General features: G+C 47.0%; 1 protein-coding gene across 12 annotated transcripts in view; it reads right to left on the bottom strand.

Annotated features, from left to right (window-relative positions):
* ptk2ab (protein tyrosine kinase 2ab) overlaps positions 1–21,546 on the bottom strand; it is a 159,553-nt gene that overhangs the window by 3,009 nt on the left and 134,998 nt on the right. For 5 of the 12 annotated variants that reach the window (XM_071396157.1, XM_071396152.1, XM_071396151.1 and 2 more), the window contains 8 exons: positions 20,987–21,098; positions 15,733–15,771; positions 14,994–15,080; positions 14,311–14,448; positions 13,973–14,098; positions 11,874–11,936; positions 5,304–5,343; positions 4,172–4,275 (listed from right to left, as the gene is read on the bottom strand). In XM_071396157.1, the coding sequence (XP_071252258.1) occupies positions 4,172–4,275; positions 5,304–5,343; positions 11,874–11,936; positions 13,973–14,098; positions 14,311–14,448; positions 14,994–15,080; positions 15,733–15,771; positions 20,987–21,098 (709 nt within the window). Of the gene's footprint in view, positions 1–4,171; positions 4,276–5,303; positions 5,344–11,873; positions 11,937–13,972; positions 14,099–14,310; positions 14,449–14,993; positions 15,081–15,732; positions 15,772–20,986; positions 21,099–21,546 lie in introns of those variants that run through there. The other 7 variants (XM_071396155.1, XM_071396156.1, XM_071396158.1 and 4 more) reach the window with 4 other exon arrangements.

The following is a 21,546-nucleotide window of genomic DNA, read 5'->3' as shown; positions in this document are numbered from 1 at the left end:
AGAGGAACAGATGATTCATATAATGTTCAACCTTGCATTTCTTAACTCTCACCAATAGATGGCAGTATATATCACCAGTCAGTCAACACCACAGTCATTCATGGTAGTAAATCACAATGACAAAAACCCAAGGAATTTGAAATGTTTGTAGAGACTGTCACCAGCGGCTAAATCAAGTCAAACATATCCTTGAAATTGTACATTGGGTCTAAAGAGGGTTAGAGGTTATGTTAGGAAGATGTCAGCATCTGGAATAAACAATACATTCTATAATGGAGTTATTTGGAATTCAGCATTATTCCTAAATCATGTCAAAAGTGCACAGATCCCATTTAGGAAGAAGTCAGTGTGTTATGTTTAGGATTCAAAGGGTTGTTTGAAACAATGTCGTAGACAAACACATTATTATGGACACAAACACAGATCTGAACATACACTACATGTCCCACAATAAGACCACTACATGGCCCACTATAAGACCTCTACATGGCCCACTATAAGACCACTACATGGCACGCTATAAGACCACTACATGGCCCGCTATAAGACAACTACATGGCCCGCTATAAGACCTCTACATGGCCCACTATAAGACCTCTACATGGCCCACTATAAGACCTCTACATGGCCCACTATAAGACCTCTACATGGCCCGCTATAAGACCACTACATGGCCCGCTATAAGACCTCTACATGGCCCGCTATAAGACCACTACATGGCCCACTATAAGACCTCTACATGGCCCACTATAAGACCGCTACATGGCCCACTATAAGACCGCTACATGGCCCACTATAAGACCACTACATGGCCTGCTATAAGACCTCTACATGTCCCACTATAAGACCTCTACATGGCCTGCTATAAGACCTCTACATGGCCCACTATAAGACCTCTACATGGCCCACTATAAGACCTCTACATGGCCCACTATAAGACCTCTACATGGCCTGCTGAGACCTCTACATGGCCCGCTATAAGACCTCTACATGGCCCACTATAAGACCTCTACATGGCCCACTATAAGACCTCTACATGGCCCACTATAAGACCTCTACATGGCCCACTATAAGACCACTACATGGCCCACTATAAGACCTCTACATGGCCCACTATAAGACCTCTACATGGCCCACTATAAGACCTCTACATGGCCCACTATAAGACCTCTACATGGCCCACTATAAGACCTCTACATGGCCCACTATAAGACCTCTACATGGCCCACTATAAGACCTCTACATGGCCCACTATAAGACCTCTACATGGCACACTATAAGACCTCTACATGGCCCATTTTAAGACCTCTACATGGCCCACTATAAGACCCACTTTATCGATGGTAAAGAGGTGTTGTGTCAGTACGGTGAAATGCATTAGGATGAGAAGGCTAAAGTGGTTCAGTGAACAGACAACAGAACCCTGGTTGAGTCCCAAATGGCACCCTATTTCTTATATACTATACTTCTGACCAGGGCCCTCTGGTCTAAAGTAGTACACTATATAGGGAATGGGGTGCCATTTGTAAAGCGCCCCAAATCAGATGATGCATTAAAAGTTCACTGTTACCAGAGATACAGATGGACTCCATTGTCCCACCCCACTACACAACCCAACCCATAGCCTGCTTTTTCAGCATCAAATAACAACTGATTGACAATTCTGTGAGAAATTAGGTCTAAAGAGACACACACACACACACACACACACACACACACACACACACACACACACACACACACACACACACACACACACACACACACACACACACACACACACACACACACACACACACACACACACACACACACACACATATGAGCGTATGAACGTACACACACACATTCACAGTGTTCTCTTACCCGCCAGGGCTAAGTTCAACAACAGTAAGGCAGAGGCAAGAGGGACAGAAGAGGGAGAAAATATTAATGCAACAAGCATTAACAATACACGCAATAACACCAGAGAGCAAAGTTTCATCCAAATAAATAAGGTTATGGAGAGGTTGGTTGAGTAAATACTGAAATATCTACAGAGGTGGTGACTCAAATGTTGTGGTCATGAAACTTTGTCTGTGTTTATACAGGCAGCCCAATTCTGAAAATGTACCTAATTATTGGCAAAGGATCTGATCTGATTGGTCAAAAGACCAATTACTGGCAAAATATCAGAATTGTGCTGCCTGCGTAAATGTAGCCTTTGTGTTTTATTTGACATGTTTTTATCTTTTGCATGAATCCCACTAATTCCCTCATCAGAACAGGGAACAGGTTGCCATGGTAGTACAGTACTGAGTACATTGTAGTACAGTGTCACAAATGACATCCTGTTTCCTATATAGTGCAAAACGTTTTACCACTAGGGCCTATGGGGCTCTGGTCAAAAGCAGTGTACTATATAGGGAATAGGAAGCCATTTGTGATGCATGATATCATAGCCCAGTCTGACCATCTCAGTTCCAGTCATGATGGGCTGATAAAGACCCTCAGTGTTTACATGTTGCTTCTTTCTCAGGAAGAAGGAACCACATTAGAGTATTCCTCTTGTTAAATCATTTCCATGCTGATGGTAAGAAGGCAGTGTAATGGAAAGAGTGTGTTCCTTCCCAGGGTGCATTGCAGGCCTGACTGCCTGGTCGATCATGTGGTATTTATGAGCGTGTTTGGGGAAGGAGGAGAGAGGGGGTGAACTACAGCTGGGACTGCTTTAGCTGAGGCTTAAGGTGCACCCCAAAAGGCACACTATTCCCTATTTAGTGCACTGCTTTTGACCAGGGCTCATAGGACTCTGGTCAAAAGTACTGTAGTGCACTATATAGGGAATAGTGTGCCATTAGTGACGCAGCCTAATGACACCAAGGCAGTGGTAGCAGAGCAGAGCTAACAGTTTGTATAACTTAGGGAAGGTAACGCTCCTGGATGTTCTGTGCTGACACAGAGAAACTCAAACGGACTGTTGCCATAGTAACCATCAGTGGGGAAAATAGTGACATCTCCGGTCTTTTGGGTGTCATAAAGAAAGGGGAAGTCTGTGTATTTGAAATACAGTGGTAGTCGTTGTGATCTGGACAACATGGTAAAGTCATGTAGGAATGTTCTAACAGGAATAGGGACAGTTAGTCATGTTTTAGATGCATAGTCATGAACTTCTCAGCTTAAAGTTAGAATCCTTAATTGCAACATCCATTTTTGCACGTATAAATTAATTAAACAATGAATGTACAAAACATTAAGGACACTTGCTCTTTCCATGACATAGACGGACCAGGTGAATACAGGTGAAAGCTATGCTCCCTTATTGATGTCACTTGTTAAATCCACTTCATCAGTGTAGATGAAGGGGAGGACACAGGTTAAAGACAGATTTTTAAGACTTGAGACAATTGAGACATGGATATGGCCCACTATAAGACCTCTACATGGCCCACTATAAGACCTCTACATGGCCCACTATAAGACCTCTACATGGCCCGCTATAAGACCTCTACATGGCCCACTATAAGACCTCTACATGGCCTGCTATAAGACCTCTACATGGCCCACTATAAGAGTGCACCGGTTTGTGTCAAGAACTGCAACACTGTTGAGTTTTTCACACTCAACAGTTTCCTGTGTGTATTAAGAATGGTCCACCACTCAAAGGACATCCAGCCAACTTGACAACTGAGGGAAGCATTGGAGTCAACATGGTCCAGCATCCCTGTGGAACGCTTTGGACACCTTGTAGAGTCCATGACCCTACGAACTGAGGCAAAGGGAAGGGGGTGCAACTCAATATTAGGAAGGTGTCCTTAATGTTTTGTCCACTCAGTGTATATACCCATTGATATTTGAAGAATATAACTTGTAAATGCCTCAGGAGCTTAGTTCAACTGTCGTACCTCATCAGAACCCAACAACTTGTTTTACTCTGATGTTTGTGAACCACTTTGTTCTCATTTCAATGAAGGATTCTAACTTTTAAATGATGGATGAACACTTTGTTTAGGAGTGCACATGCAAAAGTAAAATACCAACACAATAACTACAAATAAATTGAAACAACTTTGAGACATGTAAATCTGTGGGCTTAAATTGAGCGATGAAGCCAAATGACTGGATTGTTGTAGAAGGCGTGTAAAGTTTGATTGGTAGATATGGTAGAATAAAGATGTGAGCATCAGTTTACCTTCACTCCCTCATTGTAGCTGTCCACGGGGTTCAGGCTGGCCAGACTGCCCAGGTGACTGGGGGCTCCGGGACGGGGGGGTTTCTTTGGTGGAGCTGCATGTTCTGTTGAGGCAAAGGACCCATCAGATACGTACAATAGAATCAACAGATACTTAAACTACAACATATAGTACAATATATGCATGTTTTGTGGAGGCGAAGGACCCATAATCAGTTACATAAGGAATAAAACCAACGCATGACTATATGGAAGATGCACAGGAATTGTAGCATTTCTTATCAAACTCTCACAGATTCAACGATATTCCTATCAAATATCTACTATTATGGCAACAAACTAACACAGGCCTAGCAGAAATAGCCATATTGTCAGCCTGTCAACATAGTTTAGCAGTTAAAATGGTTGAGGAATGTGCTAGAACAGTTGAGGGAGTCAGAGTTAGAGTCAGAGTCAGTTAGAGCCAGTCAGAGTTAGTCAGTCAGAGTTAGAGCCAGTCAGAGTCAGAGCCAGTCAGAGCCAGTCAGAGTCAGAGCCAGTCAGAGTCAGAGCCAGTCAGAGTCAGCGCCAGTCAGCGTTAGAGCCAGTCAGAGTTAGAGCCAGAGCCAGTCAGAGTCAGAGCCAGTCAGAGTTAGAGCCAGTCAGAGTTAGAGCCAGTCAGAGTTAGAGCCAGTCAGAGTTAGAGCCAGTCAGAGTTAGAGCCAGTCAGAGTTAGAGCCAGTCAGAGTTAGAGCCAGTCAGAGTTAGAGCCAGTCAGAGTCAGAGCCAGTCAGAGTCAGAGCCAGTCAGAGTCAGAGCCAGTTAGAGTTAGTCAGTCAGAGTCAGTCAGAGTAAGAGCCAGTCAGAGTTAGAGCCAGTCAGAGTTAGAGCCAGTCAGAGTTAGAGCCAGTCAGAGTTAGAGCCAGTCAGAGTCAGAGCCAGTCAGAGTCGGTGTCAGAGTCAGAGTCGGTCAGAGTTAGAGCCGGAGTTAGAGCCGTGTCGGAGTCAGAGCCAGTCAGAGTTAGAGCCAGTCAGAGTTAGAGTCAGAGTTAGAGCCAGTCAGAGCCCGTCAGAGTTAGAGTCAGAGAACCAGGGGAACATTGACAACAATACGTGTAAGGTAAACCTGTAATTACATTGGCTGAGACATTACCTGGTTTGCCTATGGGTTGGTATATGTGCTGGTTTCCTGTCTGCACAAACAAACACAAACAAGCAGTTGAAATAAACCAGCAGGATTCATTCCACATTTCCAACAGTTTTTTTCCACAACATCCCAGTGAGCAGTCTCTCTGGTGTCATCTGTGTTGTGGTCTCTCCACCAACACTCAAAATACTCCTGCTGCTTGGATACACAGACCTAACCGGACCACAGCCAACCACCAGTTTACATGGCGTTCCACAGTAAAAACACATCTCTGCTTTACTGTGATAGCCCTAAAACAAACTGAAGAACAGACCATATGCAGTATTCCCTGTTTAAATGTAAGTCAATAAAACACTTGCTGATTGAAGTTTACAGAATAACCTAGAGGTTATTGAGTTGTATTCAATATTTTTGTGCATCAACTCAACATGCTAAATGGCTATCCATCACTCCTTGGCTTCATCCTCTGCCTGGCTATAATTATTATCAGGGAGACAGATTCTGACAGTTATCTCGCCATGAAGCAAGATTTTGGTTTTGCAAATTGCCCAGTAAAATAGAGTGGACTGCATGAGAGCTGCTGCATTAATGTGGCCGGTGTTTTAAACTAAGAGTGGGTTTGGTTTGGGGCTATACTCTTCTAATGGTCCATGCAGCTCAGAACACAGCTGTCCATACAGCTCAATGTAATGACACTGAGCAATGACAGGGAACAAATGAAATAGTTCTACATTCTATGTCCTAATAGCTCTATGTTCTATGTTCTAATAGTTCTACATTCTAATAGTTCTACATGCTATGTCCTAATAGTTCTACATGCTATGTCCTAATAGTTCTACATTCTATGTTCTAATAGTTCTACATTATAACAGTTCTACATTCTATGTTCTAATAGTTCTACGTTCTATGTCCTAATAGTTCTACGTTCTATGTCCTTGTAACGGCTGTCCTCTCTCTCTTCATAAGAAGAGGTGGAGTAGTGATCGAGCCAAGGCGCAGCGGGTTGTGAATACATGAATGAATTTTATTTATAAGACAAAACGAAACAAACTATACTTGAATAAACTAACAAAACAATAAACGGTGTAGACAAACCTAGACGACGAACTTACATAAAACAAGAAGAACGCACGAATAGGAAACATAGGCTACACAAAACGAACAAACCGTAAACAGTCCCGCGTGGTGTACAGACACAGACACGGAAGACAATCACCCACAACGAACACTGTGACAACGCCTACCTAAATATGACTCTTAATTAGAGGAACGCCAAACACCTGCCTCTAATTAAGAGCCATACCAGGCAACCCAAAAACCAACACAGAAACAGAAAACATAGAATGCCCACCCAACCTCACGTCCTGACCAACTAACACACATAAACTAACAGAAATAGGTCAGGAACGTGACATAACCCCCCCCTCAAGATGCGTACTCCGAACGCATCACCAAAAAGTCCAGGGGAGGGTCTGGGTGGGCATCTGACCACGGTGGTGGCTCAGGCTCCGGGCGTGGTTCCCACCCCACCATAATCAATCCCCGCTTCCTTAGCCTCCCCACAATGACCACCCTCCAAATAACCCCACCTAAATTTAGGGGCAACACCAGAATCAAGGACAGCTCTGGGACAAGGTAGTTCAGGACATAGGGATAGCTCAGGACAGAGGGATAGCTTAGGAGAGAGAGGTAGCTCAGGATAAAGAGGTAGCTCAGGATAGAGGGGCAACTCCGGACTGAAGGGCAGCTCCGGACAGAGAGACAGCTCTGGACTGAGGGGCAGTTCTGAATTACTAGCCGCTTCTGGCTGAGGGACAGCTCATGGCTGACTGACGGCTCTGGACGCTCATGGCAGGCTGACGGCTCTGGACGCTCATGGCAGGCTGACGGCTCTGGACGCTCATGGCAGGCTGACGGCTCTGGACGCTCATGGCAGGCTGACGGCTCTGGACGCTCATGGCAGGCTGACGGCTCTGGACGCTCATGGCAGGCTGACGGCTCTGGACGCTCATGGCATGCTGACGGCTCTGGCTGCTCATGGCTCTCTGACGGCTCTGGCTGCTCATGGCTCTCTGACGGCTCTGGCTGCTCATGGCTCGCTGACGGCTCTGGCTGCTCATGGCTCGCTGACGGCTCTGGCTGCTCATGGCTCGCTGACGGCTCTGGCAGATCCTGTCTGGCTGGCGGCTCTGGCAGATCCTGTCTGGCTGGCGGCTCTGGCAGATCCTGTCTGGCTGGCGGCTCTGGCAGATCCTGTCTGGTTGGCGGCTCTGGCAGATCCTGTCTGGTTGGCGGCTCTGGCAGATCCTGTCTGGTTGGCGGCTCTGGCAGATCCTGTCTGACGGGCGGCTCTAGCGGCTCCTGTCTGGCGGACGGCTCTAGCGGCTCCTGTCTGGCGGACGGCTCTAGCGGCTCCTGTCTGGCGGACGGCTCTGTAGGCTCATGGCAGACGGGCGGCTTTGCAGGCTCATGGCAGACGGGCGGCTTTGCAGGCTCATTGCAGACGGATGGCTCAGACGGCGCTGGGGAGACGGATGGCTCAGATGGCGCTGGGTAGACGGATGGCTCAGACGGCGCTGGGGAGACGGATGGCTCAGATGGCGCTCGGGAGACGGATGGCTCAGATGGCGCTGGGGAGACGGATGGCTCTGGCCGGATAAGGCGCACTGTAGACCTGGTGCGTGGTGCCGGAACTGGAGGCACCGGGCTAAGGACACGCACCTTCATACTAGTGCGGGGAGCAGGGACAGGGCACACTGGACTCTCAAAGCCCACTCTATACCTGGTGCGTGGTACCGGCACTGGTGACACCGGGCTGAGGGCAAGCACATCAGGATTAGTAGGGGGAGAAGAAACAGTGTGTACAGGGCTCTGGAGACGCACAGGAGGCTTAGTGCGTGGTGCCGGAACTGGAGGCACCGAACTGGATACACGCACTATAGGGAGAGTGCGTGGAGGAGGAACAGGGCTCTGGAAATGCACTGGTAGCCTAGTGCGTAGTGTAGGCACTGTAGGTACTAGGCTGGGGCGGGGAGGTGGCGCCGGAAATACCGGACCGTGGAGGCTACTGGCTCTCTTGAGCATTGAGCCTGCCCAACCTTACCTGGTTGAATGCTCCCGGTCGCCCGACCAGTGCGGGGAGGTGGAATAACCCGCACCGGGCTGTGTAGGCGAACCGGGGAAACCATGCGTAAGGCAGGTGCCATGTATGCCGGCCCGAGGAGACGCACTGGAGACCAGACGCGTTGAGCCGGCCTCATGACACCTGGCTCAATGCCCAATCTAGCCCTACCAGTGCGGGGAGGTGGAATAACCCGCACCGGGCTATGCACACGTACAGGAGACACCGTGCGCTCTACTGCGTAACACGGTGTCTGCCCGTACTCCCGCTCTCCACGGTTAGCCTGGGAAGTGGGCGCAGGTCTCCTACCTGCCCTTGGCCCACAACCCCTTAGCCCCCCCCCAAGAAATTTTTGGGAGTTACTCACGGGCTTTTCGGGCTTCCGTGCAAGACGCGTCCCCTCATAACGCCGGTTCCCTTCTCCGGTTGCCTCTGTTCTCCTCAGTGCCTCCACCTGTTCCCATGGGAGGCGATCCCTTCCAGCCAGGATCTCCTCCCATGTGTAGCAACCTTTACCGTCCAATACATCGTCCCAAGTCCATTCCTCCTTCTTACGCTGTCCCTTACTCCGTTTACACCGCTGCTTGGCTCTGGATTGGTGGGTGATTCTGTAACGCCTGTCCTCTCTCTCTTCATAAGAAGAGGTGGAGTAGTGATCGAGCCAAGGCGCAGCGGGTTGTGAATACATGAATGAATTTTATTTATAAGACAAAACGAAACAAACTATACTTGAATAAACTAACAAAACAATAAACGGTGTAGACAAACCTAGACGACGAACTTACATAAAACAAGAAGAACGCACGAATAGGAAACATAGGCTACACAAAACGAACAAACCGTAAACAGTCCCGCGTGGTGTACAGACACAGACACGGAAGACAATCACCCACAACGAACACTGTGACAACGCCTACCTAAATATGACTCTTAATTAGAGGAACGCCAAACACCTGCCTCTAATTAAGAGCCATACCAGGCAACCCAAAAACCAACACAGAAACAGAAAACATAGAATGCCCACCCAACCTCACGTCCTGACCAACTAACACACATAAACTAACAGAAATAGGTCAGGAACGTGACAGTCCTAATAGTTCTACGTTCTAATAGTTCTACATTCTATGTTCTAATAGTTCTACGTTCTAACAGTTCTACATTCTATGTTCTAATAATTCTATGTTCTATGTTCAAACAGTTCTACATTCTATATTCTGATAGTTCTACATTATACATTCTATACATGAGAACAGATGGATATTCCTTCATATCAGTCAGTGTTCTTTTCTTCTCCTTTTAAGCCCAGTAAACATGTTGGTATCCTAACGTGAATTCAAAGAGCAAAGACTAAATCTTCAACCATTCTCTTTTTTTAAATGATCAATATATATACGTGTTTACAATTGTTGGTCCCAAGATGATCTGTGTAAATCTGTTAACCCCTTGACTTTCCCTTTTCCAGTTGAAGGTAAATCCCCAGAGTGCTAAAACAAATACATACAACTTGCTTATGGAATGCCTATGTAGTAAGCATGTACAGTGCATTCAGAAACTATTCAGACCCCTTGACTTTTTACACATTTTGGAAAAACAAGGTTTTTATCACAATTACATAAGTATTTAGACCCTTTACTCAGTACTTTGTTGAAGCACCATTGGCAGCGATTACACCATCGAGTCTTCTTGGGTATGAATCTAGAAGCTTGGCACATCTGTGTTTGGGGAGTTTCTCCCATTCTTCTCTGCAGATCCTCTCAAGCTCTGTCAGGTTGGATGGGGAGCGCTGTGGTGTCAAGTCTGGGCAACTCAAGGACATTCAGAGAATGCCACTATTGAGTTGTCTTGGCTGTGTGCTTAGGGTTGTTGTCCTGTTGGAAGGTGAACCTTCACCCCAGTCTGAGGTCCTGAGTGCTCTGGAGTAGGTTTTCATCAAGGATCTCTCTGTACTTTGCTCCGTTCATCTTTCCCTCGATCCTGACTAGTCTCCCAGTCCCTGCCGCTGAAATACATCCCCACAGCATGATGCAGCCACCACCATGTTTCACCGTAGGGATGATGCCAGGTTTCCTCCAGACGTGACATTTGGCATTCAGGCCAAACATTTGGCATTTCATCAGTCCAGAGAATCTTGTTTCTCATGGTCTGAGAGTCCTTTAGGTATCTTTTGGCAAACTCCAAGCGGGCTGTCATGTGCCTTTTACTGAGGAGTGGCTTCCATATGGCCACTCTACCATAAAGGCTTGATTGGTGGAGTGCTGCAGAGATGGTTGTCCTTCTGGAAGGTTCTCCCATTTTCACACAGGAACTCTGGAGCTCTGTCAGAGTGACCATCAGGATCTTGGTCACCTCCCTGACCAAAGCCCTTCTTCCCCGATTGCTCAGTTTGGCTGGGCGGCCAGCTCTAGGAAGAGTCTTGGTGGTTCCAAACTTAATTTAAGAATCATGGAGGCCACTGTGTTCTTGGGGCCCTTCAATGCTGCAGATATTATTTGGTACCCTTCTCCAGATCTGTGCCTTGACACAATTCTGTCTCGGAGCTCTTTGGACAATTCCTTCGACCTCATGGCTTGGTTTTTGCTCTGACATGCACTGTCAACTGTGGGACCTTATATAGACAGGTGTGTGCCTTTCCAAATCATGTCCAATCAATTGAATTTACCACAGCTGGACAACAATCAAGTTGTAGAAACATCTCCAAGGATGATCAATGGAAACAGGACGCACCTGAGCTCAATTTTGAGTTTCATAGCTAAGGGTCTGAATACTTATGTAAATAAGGTATTTCAGTTTTCTATTTTTAATACATTTGAAAAAAAATCTAAAAACCTGTTTACGCTTTGTCATTATGGGGTATTGTGTGTAGATTGATGGGAATTTGTATTTATTTAATACATTTTGGAATAAGGTTGTAACGTAACAAAATGTGGAAAAAGAGAAGGGGTCTGAATACTTTCCGAATGCACTGTATCTATTATGCATTTATATGTTGAAGCTCTCTGAGCCAAAGTCGTGTTTTAAAAACTGATAGCATCTATCTGTCAGGGGGCCTGTTGCTATTTTACCACAAAACCATTCAGTAAGGAAAACATTTATGCCTGCTAATATACTGCACTACAGCGTAAATACAGAAATACTGGTTTGATTGACTTGAGGCTCTAGAGTTACTATACAGGCTGTCTGGGAGTGTTCTCTCCCACTGTACGACTGACTTACTGTAATACTCACTGACTCACTGTATAACTCATACACAACCCCAGGCTAGGAGTGGTACAACAAGCACAGACAACAGAGAGACATTGACGGGAACCCCCCTCCCCCTCCAGACAAAATCTCTTTAACATCTTTTGAGTGAAAGCCCAAGGTATTTTGCATATTTGTGAGAGAGGTAAAGAGAAAAGGAGATAGCGTTGACTGTTATTCCATCCAGGGGAACCAAGTAAAAAGAGGAGACTTACTGGGCCTTGGAGGATGCAGTCATCCCGGTCAATGCTGCCTCTGGAATTCCTTGAATCCGGCTTCTGGTTGTGACCGAGAGAGACACAGCAGGTTAAATGAAGGATCGAACGAACAAAAAAACAAATGCTCAGACTGATTTCAATGTGGAAAACAATCATTATTTCTCTATATCACAGTGATAATGGACATTACTTTGCTATAACTGTGGTATGACATCTGATGCACTGATATTCAAATCAGTCAGATCAAATCTAAATGAATATACAATATCATGACAAATACAAATCACTGCTACGTAAACACAGCACAAAACGGTAACAAGAGACATTCTCCGCTTGATCCTTGGAGTCGTCATTATTATTTGTGTGTGTGTTGTATTGTAATATAGGGTTTCAGCTAATGTAAGCTAGCTAAGCTTTGACGTGACTTTCTGTTGCGGAGGTAAATGAGCTGCACATCCAACTTGCAGAAAGCGCGAGACCCAACAACTGCGCATGCGTAAAACCCTTACATCGCTCGATACCGTTTTCCACAAGCAAAGTGACATTAGATTGCAGCTAAAACCACATCTTCTGAGCGACTTTATCTAATGCGATGTAACGCGCCTAAAGTTGTTTTAAATGGTTTTCCAGTGCACTTGTCGCTGTTATTTCTTGATGAGCATCAATTGTAGTATGTTAATATTTTTTTCTAGTATCTTCATCTTTTTTCTAGTATGCTAATATATTTTAACATCTACATTAGTAGGCACATTCAATTATTTATCTTTCTAGCACTTCAACACAGAAGGAACAGTTGTACACAGCTTAGAATCCTGCAGCGCAGCAAATGTACTCCTGCTGCTGCTCTGCCCGTTAACTTATTAATACTTCAGTCTCACGCCAGCTGCCTGCCAAACTATTTACATTCCTCTCTCCTTCCCTCCCTCCTTCCCTAATGCTGTACCAGTTTTCCGAGGCAGGACTTGAAAACCTGCATCCTTTGGACTGCTGTTCTCTGCTGGGTGTTTCAGTGCCTGGGAGGAGAGCATGGAGCGAGCTGCTAGGAATTCCATCAACAGGATGAGAGAGGTTCCCCAGTTTTACTCCTGTTTACACGGCTTGGCTCACTGACTGACTGGCTCGCTGACTTACTGACTGACTGGCTCGCTGACTGACTCACACAAAGTGAACATGCTGCCAGATAGTGGTCTTTCTCTGTTGGCCTGCCTCTCTCTCTTCCTCCCTCTTTGTCTCTCTCTATCTCTCCACCTCTCGCTCTCTCACCCTGTCTCTTTCTCCCTCCCTATCTCTCTCCCTCCCCTGGTCCTCTCCTTCCTTTCTTCTAGTAGTCCCTCCCCTTGTATGAAATAAGAGTCTACGGGTCTAAACTACATACAACCTACTCAGCTTTCCAGCAAAGATCATTTGGCTTTCACCAACTCTGGGTCAAAATAAGTTTACCATACTTGACGGCGCATGGAGGGACAAACCTATCATTAGCTAGGAATTTGCCTTAGCCACACCTGGGCGCACGCACGCACGCACGCACGCTTTTTGTTTCCCCCTTTCTTCTCTGAAACCGCTTTTGTCCGTTGAAAGTAAAAAATTATCCAAGAAGTGAACTGAGGCGCTCTGGGACACATCTCAGAGATAATGATACGGTACTACTAAAATAACTGAGGGGTATGAAGCCAGTGCAAAACATAATGTACGACATCTGTGCACAATTAACACAGGGCTTTCCAAGGAATGATGATGTACCTTTGTGTCAGACATTACAGTTGTAAGTAAACACCCTGAAAACAGAACATGAAGGGGCAAGTCTGTTATCTCCTGCATCACCATCAGAAGGGTTACAGGAGGCAGGTCTGTTATCTCCTGCATCACCATCAGAGGGGTTACAGGAGGCAGGTATGTACAACCATTATGTGTGTGTGTGGGATGTGTGTATGTATATATAGTGTGTGTGTGTGCTTGTATATGTGTGTGGTATGTGTGTATGTATATATATAGTGTGTGTGTGTGTGGTATGTGTGTATGTATATATAGTGTGTCTGTGTGTGGGGTATGTGTGTGTGTGGTTTGTGTGTATGTATATATAGTGTGTGTTTTATTACCAGGAAGCGTTCCTCCTGCTCCAGCCACCGCTGGTCCTCCTCCATCTGCTGCTGTTGCATCATCAGCTGTTCCTCCATCAGGAGGGGGGGCAGAACCTGACCCATCACCTCCAGAGACCCCCTGTCCTGAGACAGACCGACACAGAGAGAGAGAAAGAGAGAGAGAGAAAGAGAGATATAGAGAAAGAGCGAAAGAGAGAGAAAGAGAAAAAGAGAGATTGAGAGAGAGAGAGAGAGAATCAGTGCATTGTCCCTCACCAACCTCAATCGCTACTACAGTACCATCTTGTTATTGGGAGCACCAGGTGTACAACACTGGTCCATCCCCAGATCCTTACCTCCATGTTGGGGGACCACATGGGGAGGTCCTGCTGCCGGTGGTGGTTCCAGGTGTCATGGGGATCGTGGGATGCCTGGGGAGGGTACATCCCACTGGTCATGGAGGGCATGCCGTGGGGGCCTGGGTATCCTGCCATCTGGGAAGGACAGGGGCCTTTGAATTAGTAATGTATCTACTTAGATCAGGAACCCCCAATATCCCAACTACCAAAACAGAATCCCATGACATCTAGGGAAAGGCCTGTTATAACTACTGTATAAACACAGGGTACTGTCTTATGTCTCTCTGTCAGTGTGTTGTAGTAGCTAGGCTACCTGCTAGTGGTTATGATGTTATAACTACTTTATAACACAATGTACCAGCTCTCCTTGCTCTACCTGCTAGTGGTTATGCTGTTATAACTACTTTATAACACAATGTACCAGCTCTCCTTGCTCTACCTGCTAGTGGGTATGCTGTTATAACACATTTAAAATTTACATTTGAGTCATTTAGCAGACACTCTTGTCCAGAGCGATTTACAGGAGCAATTAGGGTTAAGTGCCTTGCTCAACGGTACATGGACAGATGTTTCACCTAGTCGGCTCAGGGATTCAAACCAGTAACATTTCGGTTACTGGTCCAACGCTCTTAACTGCTAGGCTACCTGCCCCCCCCGTGTACCAGCTCTCCTTGCTCTACCTGGTAGTGGGTGGGCTGCCCCAGGTGCTGTGGGCTGGGGTAGAACCCCTCACTGGAGCGTGGGCTTGGGTACCCTGGTCTGCTGGGCTATAGAGAGACAGACAAAGAGCTCTGTTAAATACATGCTGCTGCTTCATCTCCATAGCTAGGTCTGGGTTAGATAGAGCTAGGCACACACACACTGACTGGCACACACACACACTGACTGACACACACACACACACTGACTGGCACACACACACACACACACACACTGACTGGCACACACACACACACACACACACACACACACACACACAGACTGGCACACACTGACTGGCACACACACACACACACATACACTGACTGGCACACACACACACACACACACATACACTGACTGGCACACACACACATACACTGACTGGCACGCACACACACACACACATTGACTGGCACACAAACTACAGATGCAATGTGTGTGGACAGAGTTCGAGCTGTTCAAAAGGGAAACAAAGAAAGGCTATGAAACAAGCAGGCGGTTAGTTCAACATCCACAACATAAAAGTTACATGAGAGTTGTGGTGTTGGACTTAGTAGAGTTGCTGGTTATTTTTGGTGCGGGGGAGGGGGGAATGAGGGTAGAATAATCATCTCCAATTCAGGGTGACTTGTTGATAGGCAGGCAGGCAACAATCTCCTCCTCCACTGAGCATTGCACTCAGACTTTCCTTATATTTAATCATAACGAGACATCTACCTTACAGACCTTTTCACAGTAAGCTTCTCGAGGCCAAACCTCCCGATTAGCAAAAGACAGTGAACAAAACAGAACAGGCTGTAAGTTACAACATGTGACAACACTGTGGAAACATGAAATGATGTGCAAGAGACAGAGTTCAGATGCTCATTTAGAACACGTACAATAGAAACATCATAAAACAGGAAATCCAAGATTCTACACAACGTTGGGATGGCTAAGATGACGACAACGGAAGCATCAACCAACCGTGTTGAAAAAGGACCAATGAGAGCAGCATGTTTTCATGGTAGAATAACAGTAGATTGCATCATCCAGAGATCTGGAGGGAGGAGACGTCACCCTGCTGTACAGTACTGCATAATGCATCCCAAATGGAACCCTGTTCCCTAACATAGTGCCCTTCTTTCCTCCAGAGGCCTATGGGCCCAGGTCAAAAGTAGTGCACTACATAGGGGAAAAGGGTGCCATTTGGGACAAGGATTACACAAGCATCCTACACAGGCTCTGAAAGTGAGTGACAACCTGAGGACATTTCAATAGCATTTCCCCCTCAAGGACAAGGCACATTGTGTTAGCATGTGTTAAGACAACATGCCGCTTTCCAAACAGCTTAGTGTCACAATATTCAACAAAGAAAATCACTAAATCTACGTTGGGCCAAAACATTATTTAATTCTAAATGTAATTTAATGTTACTCTAGTTTGTTTGCCATCATACTCAGTGTAAGTATTTAGGCGACAGCTTTTAACAAATCCACAATAATCATCTAACTAGATTTGAAGCCATTTTGTGTCTCTTGTCAAAGTGAAATAGCACTATAATGGATCACTGTTGCATCCTAACAGGAGCCCTATGAGAAACAGCCAGTGATTTCTCTACATAACTTGACACTGAAATCCCTGGATTGGAACTGAACAGTGTCCAGCCCTGCTGTGTTTCTTTCAGAGAGACACCACTAGAGTGGCGTATGTCAAAACCTTTACAGCTCTGATCTATTTAATGCTGTGGCCCTCTGTCCTGTCCTGTTCCACCGGCCTGTATGGATCTGTGGACTGCATGGGCCAGCTGCTGCTTTTGGGGTGGCTGTAGCATGTCAGTGTGGAGGTGGGGGTAGAGGATCTGACCACCGCAGGGGGCATGGAGGGTCTCCTCAAGGCTGCACGGTGGGGGGTGGGGGGGAGGACAGTTGGGGGTAGCACAAGGAGGGCTGAGAGCCAAAGCACAGGGAGGGCTGAGAGCCAAAGCATTGAGGTATAGGCGCCGACAGACATTCCAGACTAAAGCTTTGCTGCAAGGACGGCCGATGGACGGACGGGGGGGGGGGGGGGGGGATTGCAGACAGGACAGGACACACACAATGTGTATAGCATGATGATGATGATGATGATGATGATGATGAGACAGACAGACAGACAGACAGACGGAGGTACCAGACAGACAGACAGACGGAGGTACCAGACAGACAGACAGACGGAGGTACCAGACAGACAGACAGACGGAGGTACCAGACAGACAGACGGAGGTACCAGTCAGACAGACGGACCAGAAAGACGGAGGGACCAGACAGACAGACAGACGGAGGTACCAGACAGACAGACGGAGGTACCAGTCAGACAGACGGACCAGAAAGACGGAGGGACCAGACAGACAGAGGTACCAGACAGACAGACGGAGGGACCAGACAGACAGACAGACGGAGGTACCAGACAGACAGACGGAGGTACCAGTCAGACAGACGGACCAGAAAGACGGAGGGACCAGTCAGACAGACGGACCAGAAAGACGGAGGGACCAGACAGACAGACAGACAGACAGATGGAGGGACCAGACAGACAGACAGACAGACAGACAGACGGACGGACGGACGGACGGACGGACGGACAGACGGACAGACAGACAGACGGACAGACGGACAGACGGAGGGACCAGACAGACAGACAGACAGACAGACAGATGGAGGGAGCAGACAGACAGACAGACAGATGGAGGGACCAGACAGACAGAGAGACGGAGGGACCAGACAGACAGGCAGAGGGACCAGCCAGACAGGCAGAGGGACCAGACAGACAGACAGACAGACAGACAGGGAAGATGGAGGGACCAGACAGACAGACAGACGGAGGGACCAGACAGACAGACAGACAGACGGAGGGACCAGACAGACAGGCAGAGGGACCAGACAGACAGACAGACAGACAGACAGACAGACAGACAGACAGACAGACAGGCAGAGGGACCAGACATACAGACAGACAGGGAAGATGGAGGGACCAGACAGACAGACAGACATATGGAGAGACCAGACACACAGACACAGACAGACAGACAGACAGACAGACAGACAGACAGACAGACAGACAGACAGAGACAGACAGACAGAGACAGACAGACACAGACAGACAGAGACAGACAGACACAGACAGACAGACACAGACACAGACAGACAGAGACAGACAGACACAGACAGACAGACAGACAGACAGACAGACAGACAGACAGACAGACAGACCAGACAGACAGACCAGACAGACCAGACAGATAGACGGAGGGAGACAAGGGAACAGAGACACAGGGAGATGTGGTCAGACACACAGACAGACATATAACAAGCACATTGAGACATGATGGAACATTGCTGAAGACAAAGCCAGCTGGGTGATAAGCTGTAAGCAGAGAGCTGGTAGAGGAACTAATGGGGAAGGAGAGCAGGGAGGTCAGCTGGGGAGGAGAGCAGGGTAGTCAGTGGGGCGGAGAGCTAGGTAGTCAGTGTGGGAGGAGAGCAGGGTAGTCAGTGGGGGAGAACAGCAAGGTAGTAAGTAAGGGGGGGACAGGGTAGTCACATAAAATAGTCCCTTGATTAAAGATTCCCTTGATAAAATAGTCCCTTGATTAAAGATTCCCTTGATAAAAAAGTATCTTGATAAAATAGTCTCTTGATAAAATAGTTCCCATCAGTATTAGAAGAGAAATGGTGGTTATAAACTCAGCAAAAAAAGAAACGTCCCTTTGTCAGGACCCTGTGTTTCAAAGATAGTTCATAAAAATCCAAATAACTTCACAGATCTTCATTGTAAAGGGTTTAAACACTGTTTCCCATGCTTGTTCAATGAACCATAAACAATTAATGAACATGCACCTGTGGAACGGTCGTTAAGACACTAACAGCTTACAGACGGTAGGCAATTAAGGTCACAGTTATGAAAACTTAGGACACTAAAGAGGCCTTTCTACCGACTCTGAAAAACACCAAAAGAAAGATGCCCAGGTTCCCTGCTCATCTGCATGAATGTGCCTTAGGCATGCTGCAAGGAGGCATGAGGACTGTAGATGTGGCCAGGGCAATAAATTGCAGTGTCCGTACTGAGACGCCTAAAACAGCGCTACAGGGAGACAGGACGGACAGCTGATCGTCCTCGCAGTGACAGACCACGTGTACCAACATCTGCACATTATCGGTACTTTCGAACATCACACCTGCAGGACAGGTACAGGATGGCAACAACAACTGCTCAATTTATACCAGGAACGCACAATCCCTCCATCAGTGCTCAGACTGTCCGGATTAGGCTGAGAGAGGCTGGACTGAGGGCTTATAGGCCTGTTGTAAGGTAGGTCCACACCAGACATCACCGGCAACAACGTCGCCTATGGGCACAAACCCACCGTCGCTGGACCAGACAGAACTGGCAAAAAGTGCTCTTCATCTGACGAGTCGCGGTTTTGTCTCACCAGGGGTGATGGTTGGATTCTCATTTATCGTCGAAGGAATGAGCGTTACACCGAGGCCTGTACTCTGGAGCGGGATCGATTTGGAGTTGGAGGGTCCATAATGGTCTGGGGCGGTGTGTCACAGCATCATCAGACTGAGCTTGTTGTCATTGCAGGCAATCTCAACGCTGTGCGTTACAGGGAAGACATCCTCCTCCCTCATGCGGTACCCTTCCTGCAGGCTCATCCTGACATGACCCTCCAGCATGACAATGCCACCAGCCATACTACTCGTTCTGTGCGTGATTTCCTGCAAGACAGGAATGTCAGTGTTCTGCCATGGCCAGCGAAGAGCCCGGATCTCAATCCCATTGAGCACGTCTGGGACCTGTTGGATCAGAGGGTGAGGGCTAGGGCTATTCCCCCCAGAATTGTCCGGGAACTTGCCTTGGTGGAAGAGTGGGGTAACATCTCACAGCAAGAACTGGCAAATCTGGTGCAGTCCATGAGGAGGAGATCCACTGCAGTACTTAATGCAGCTGGTGGCCACACCAGATACTGACTGTTACTTTTGATTTTGACCCCTTCTTTGTTCAGGGACACATTTCTGTTAGTCACATGTCTGTGGAACTTGTTCAGTTTATGTCTCAGTTGTTGAATCTTGCTTTGTTCATACAAATATTTACAGATGTTAAGTTTGCTGAAAATAAACGCAGTTGACAGTGAGAAGACGTTTCTTTTTTTGCTGAGTTTATATGGTGGCTGTACACAGAGCTGTTCAGTCCCAGCAGCCAGCAGTGTTTGCCCATGGTGGAGACTAGTTCCTGAGAATAGGACCATGGGTTAACAATAGATAAGGCTTTAGATAATGCGAACAGCTGCAGCAGAGAGAAAACTGGGAACAGAAATGACATTAGTATATCAGATAGAAAATGAAAGCTCTCTAAATAACATTGGAGGATGGAAGAGGTGAAGCTACAAAGAACGTTTCCCTCAGAATAATGTCTAACAGTCTGACAGTCTGACCAACAGAACTGAAATTGTGGCTCCAAGCATGTAGACCCCACCTGACACTCTATGTGTAATTCCTGAGGGAGTCACTGACTAAAGCCTCAAGCTTGACTGTACTGTTGTATTTGTGTACAGTGTTTACAGATGTCACACCATGAAAACTCCTCTTGTAATGGGAGCAGCCGACTGACAGACTGACTGCCAAGATAGGTGTTGATTTTGACGTCTGTGACCTCCTCGTGGCCAAGGCATAAAGTCGCTGTGTGTGTGTGTGTGTGTGTGTGTGTGTGTGTGTGTGTGTGTGTGTGTCTATTAATGTGCTTCTGTGTGTGTGTGTCTAAAAGTGTGCATCTGTGAGTGTGTGTGTGACTCTCTCTCTATCTGTGTGTGTGTGTGACTCTCTCTCTATCTGTGTGTGTGTGTGTGTGTGTGTGTGTGTGTGTGTGTGTGTGTGTGTGTGTGTGTGTGTGTGTGTGTGTGTGTGTGTGTGTGTGTGTGTGTGTGTGTGTGTGTGTGTGTGTAAGCTCTTACTTTAGGCGGCGCCTCGTCGGACCCCCCTGAGTCCCAGGACACAGAGACCTGACGTCTCATCTCCATACGTGTCCTCTCCTTCTGCTGCAGCTTCTCCTCCTCCAATATCTGACTGCACAGAGACAGAACAAACCACTGTGACTGTGTGTGTGTGTGTGTGTGTGTGTCCGTGATACTATCAGACTTCAGGAGTGTCCAGCCAGGAGCATAACTATAGTTTAGTTCAGCATCTCCTAAAAAGACCTAAACCTGTGGTGCTGTGGCTTTGAGAGGGGAGGAGAGATACGCTGGATAAACTCTGTACAGGTTATTGTACTGTACTGTTCCTGTACATGGTGACAGGTTTCTCCACTACAATTCAGGGATGGATATTGTTGCAGCGTAGCTACAGCCACAAGGTCCATGTCCTTCACTGTTAAGTCCTGCTGCGTTCTCAGATGGTTTTGTTGACAGAGCTGTTAGCTGACAGGGTGGGTTTCACACAGCCGAGTACTACAACAACCTTCCCTTGTAACCAGCTACATCCTCTTGTCCTGAGCTACAGTACATAGGATGCATAC

The sequence above is a fragment of the Salvelinus alpinus genome, chromosome 4, assembly GCF_045679555.1.
Source record: "Salvelinus alpinus chromosome 4, SLU_Salpinus.1, whole genome shotgun sequence".
In the NCBI taxonomy this organism is placed as follows: Eukaryota; Metazoa; Chordata; class Actinopteri; order Salmoniformes; family Salmonidae; genus Salvelinus; species Salvelinus alpinus.
This window is presented reverse-complemented; position numbering and strand designations above follow the sequence as displayed.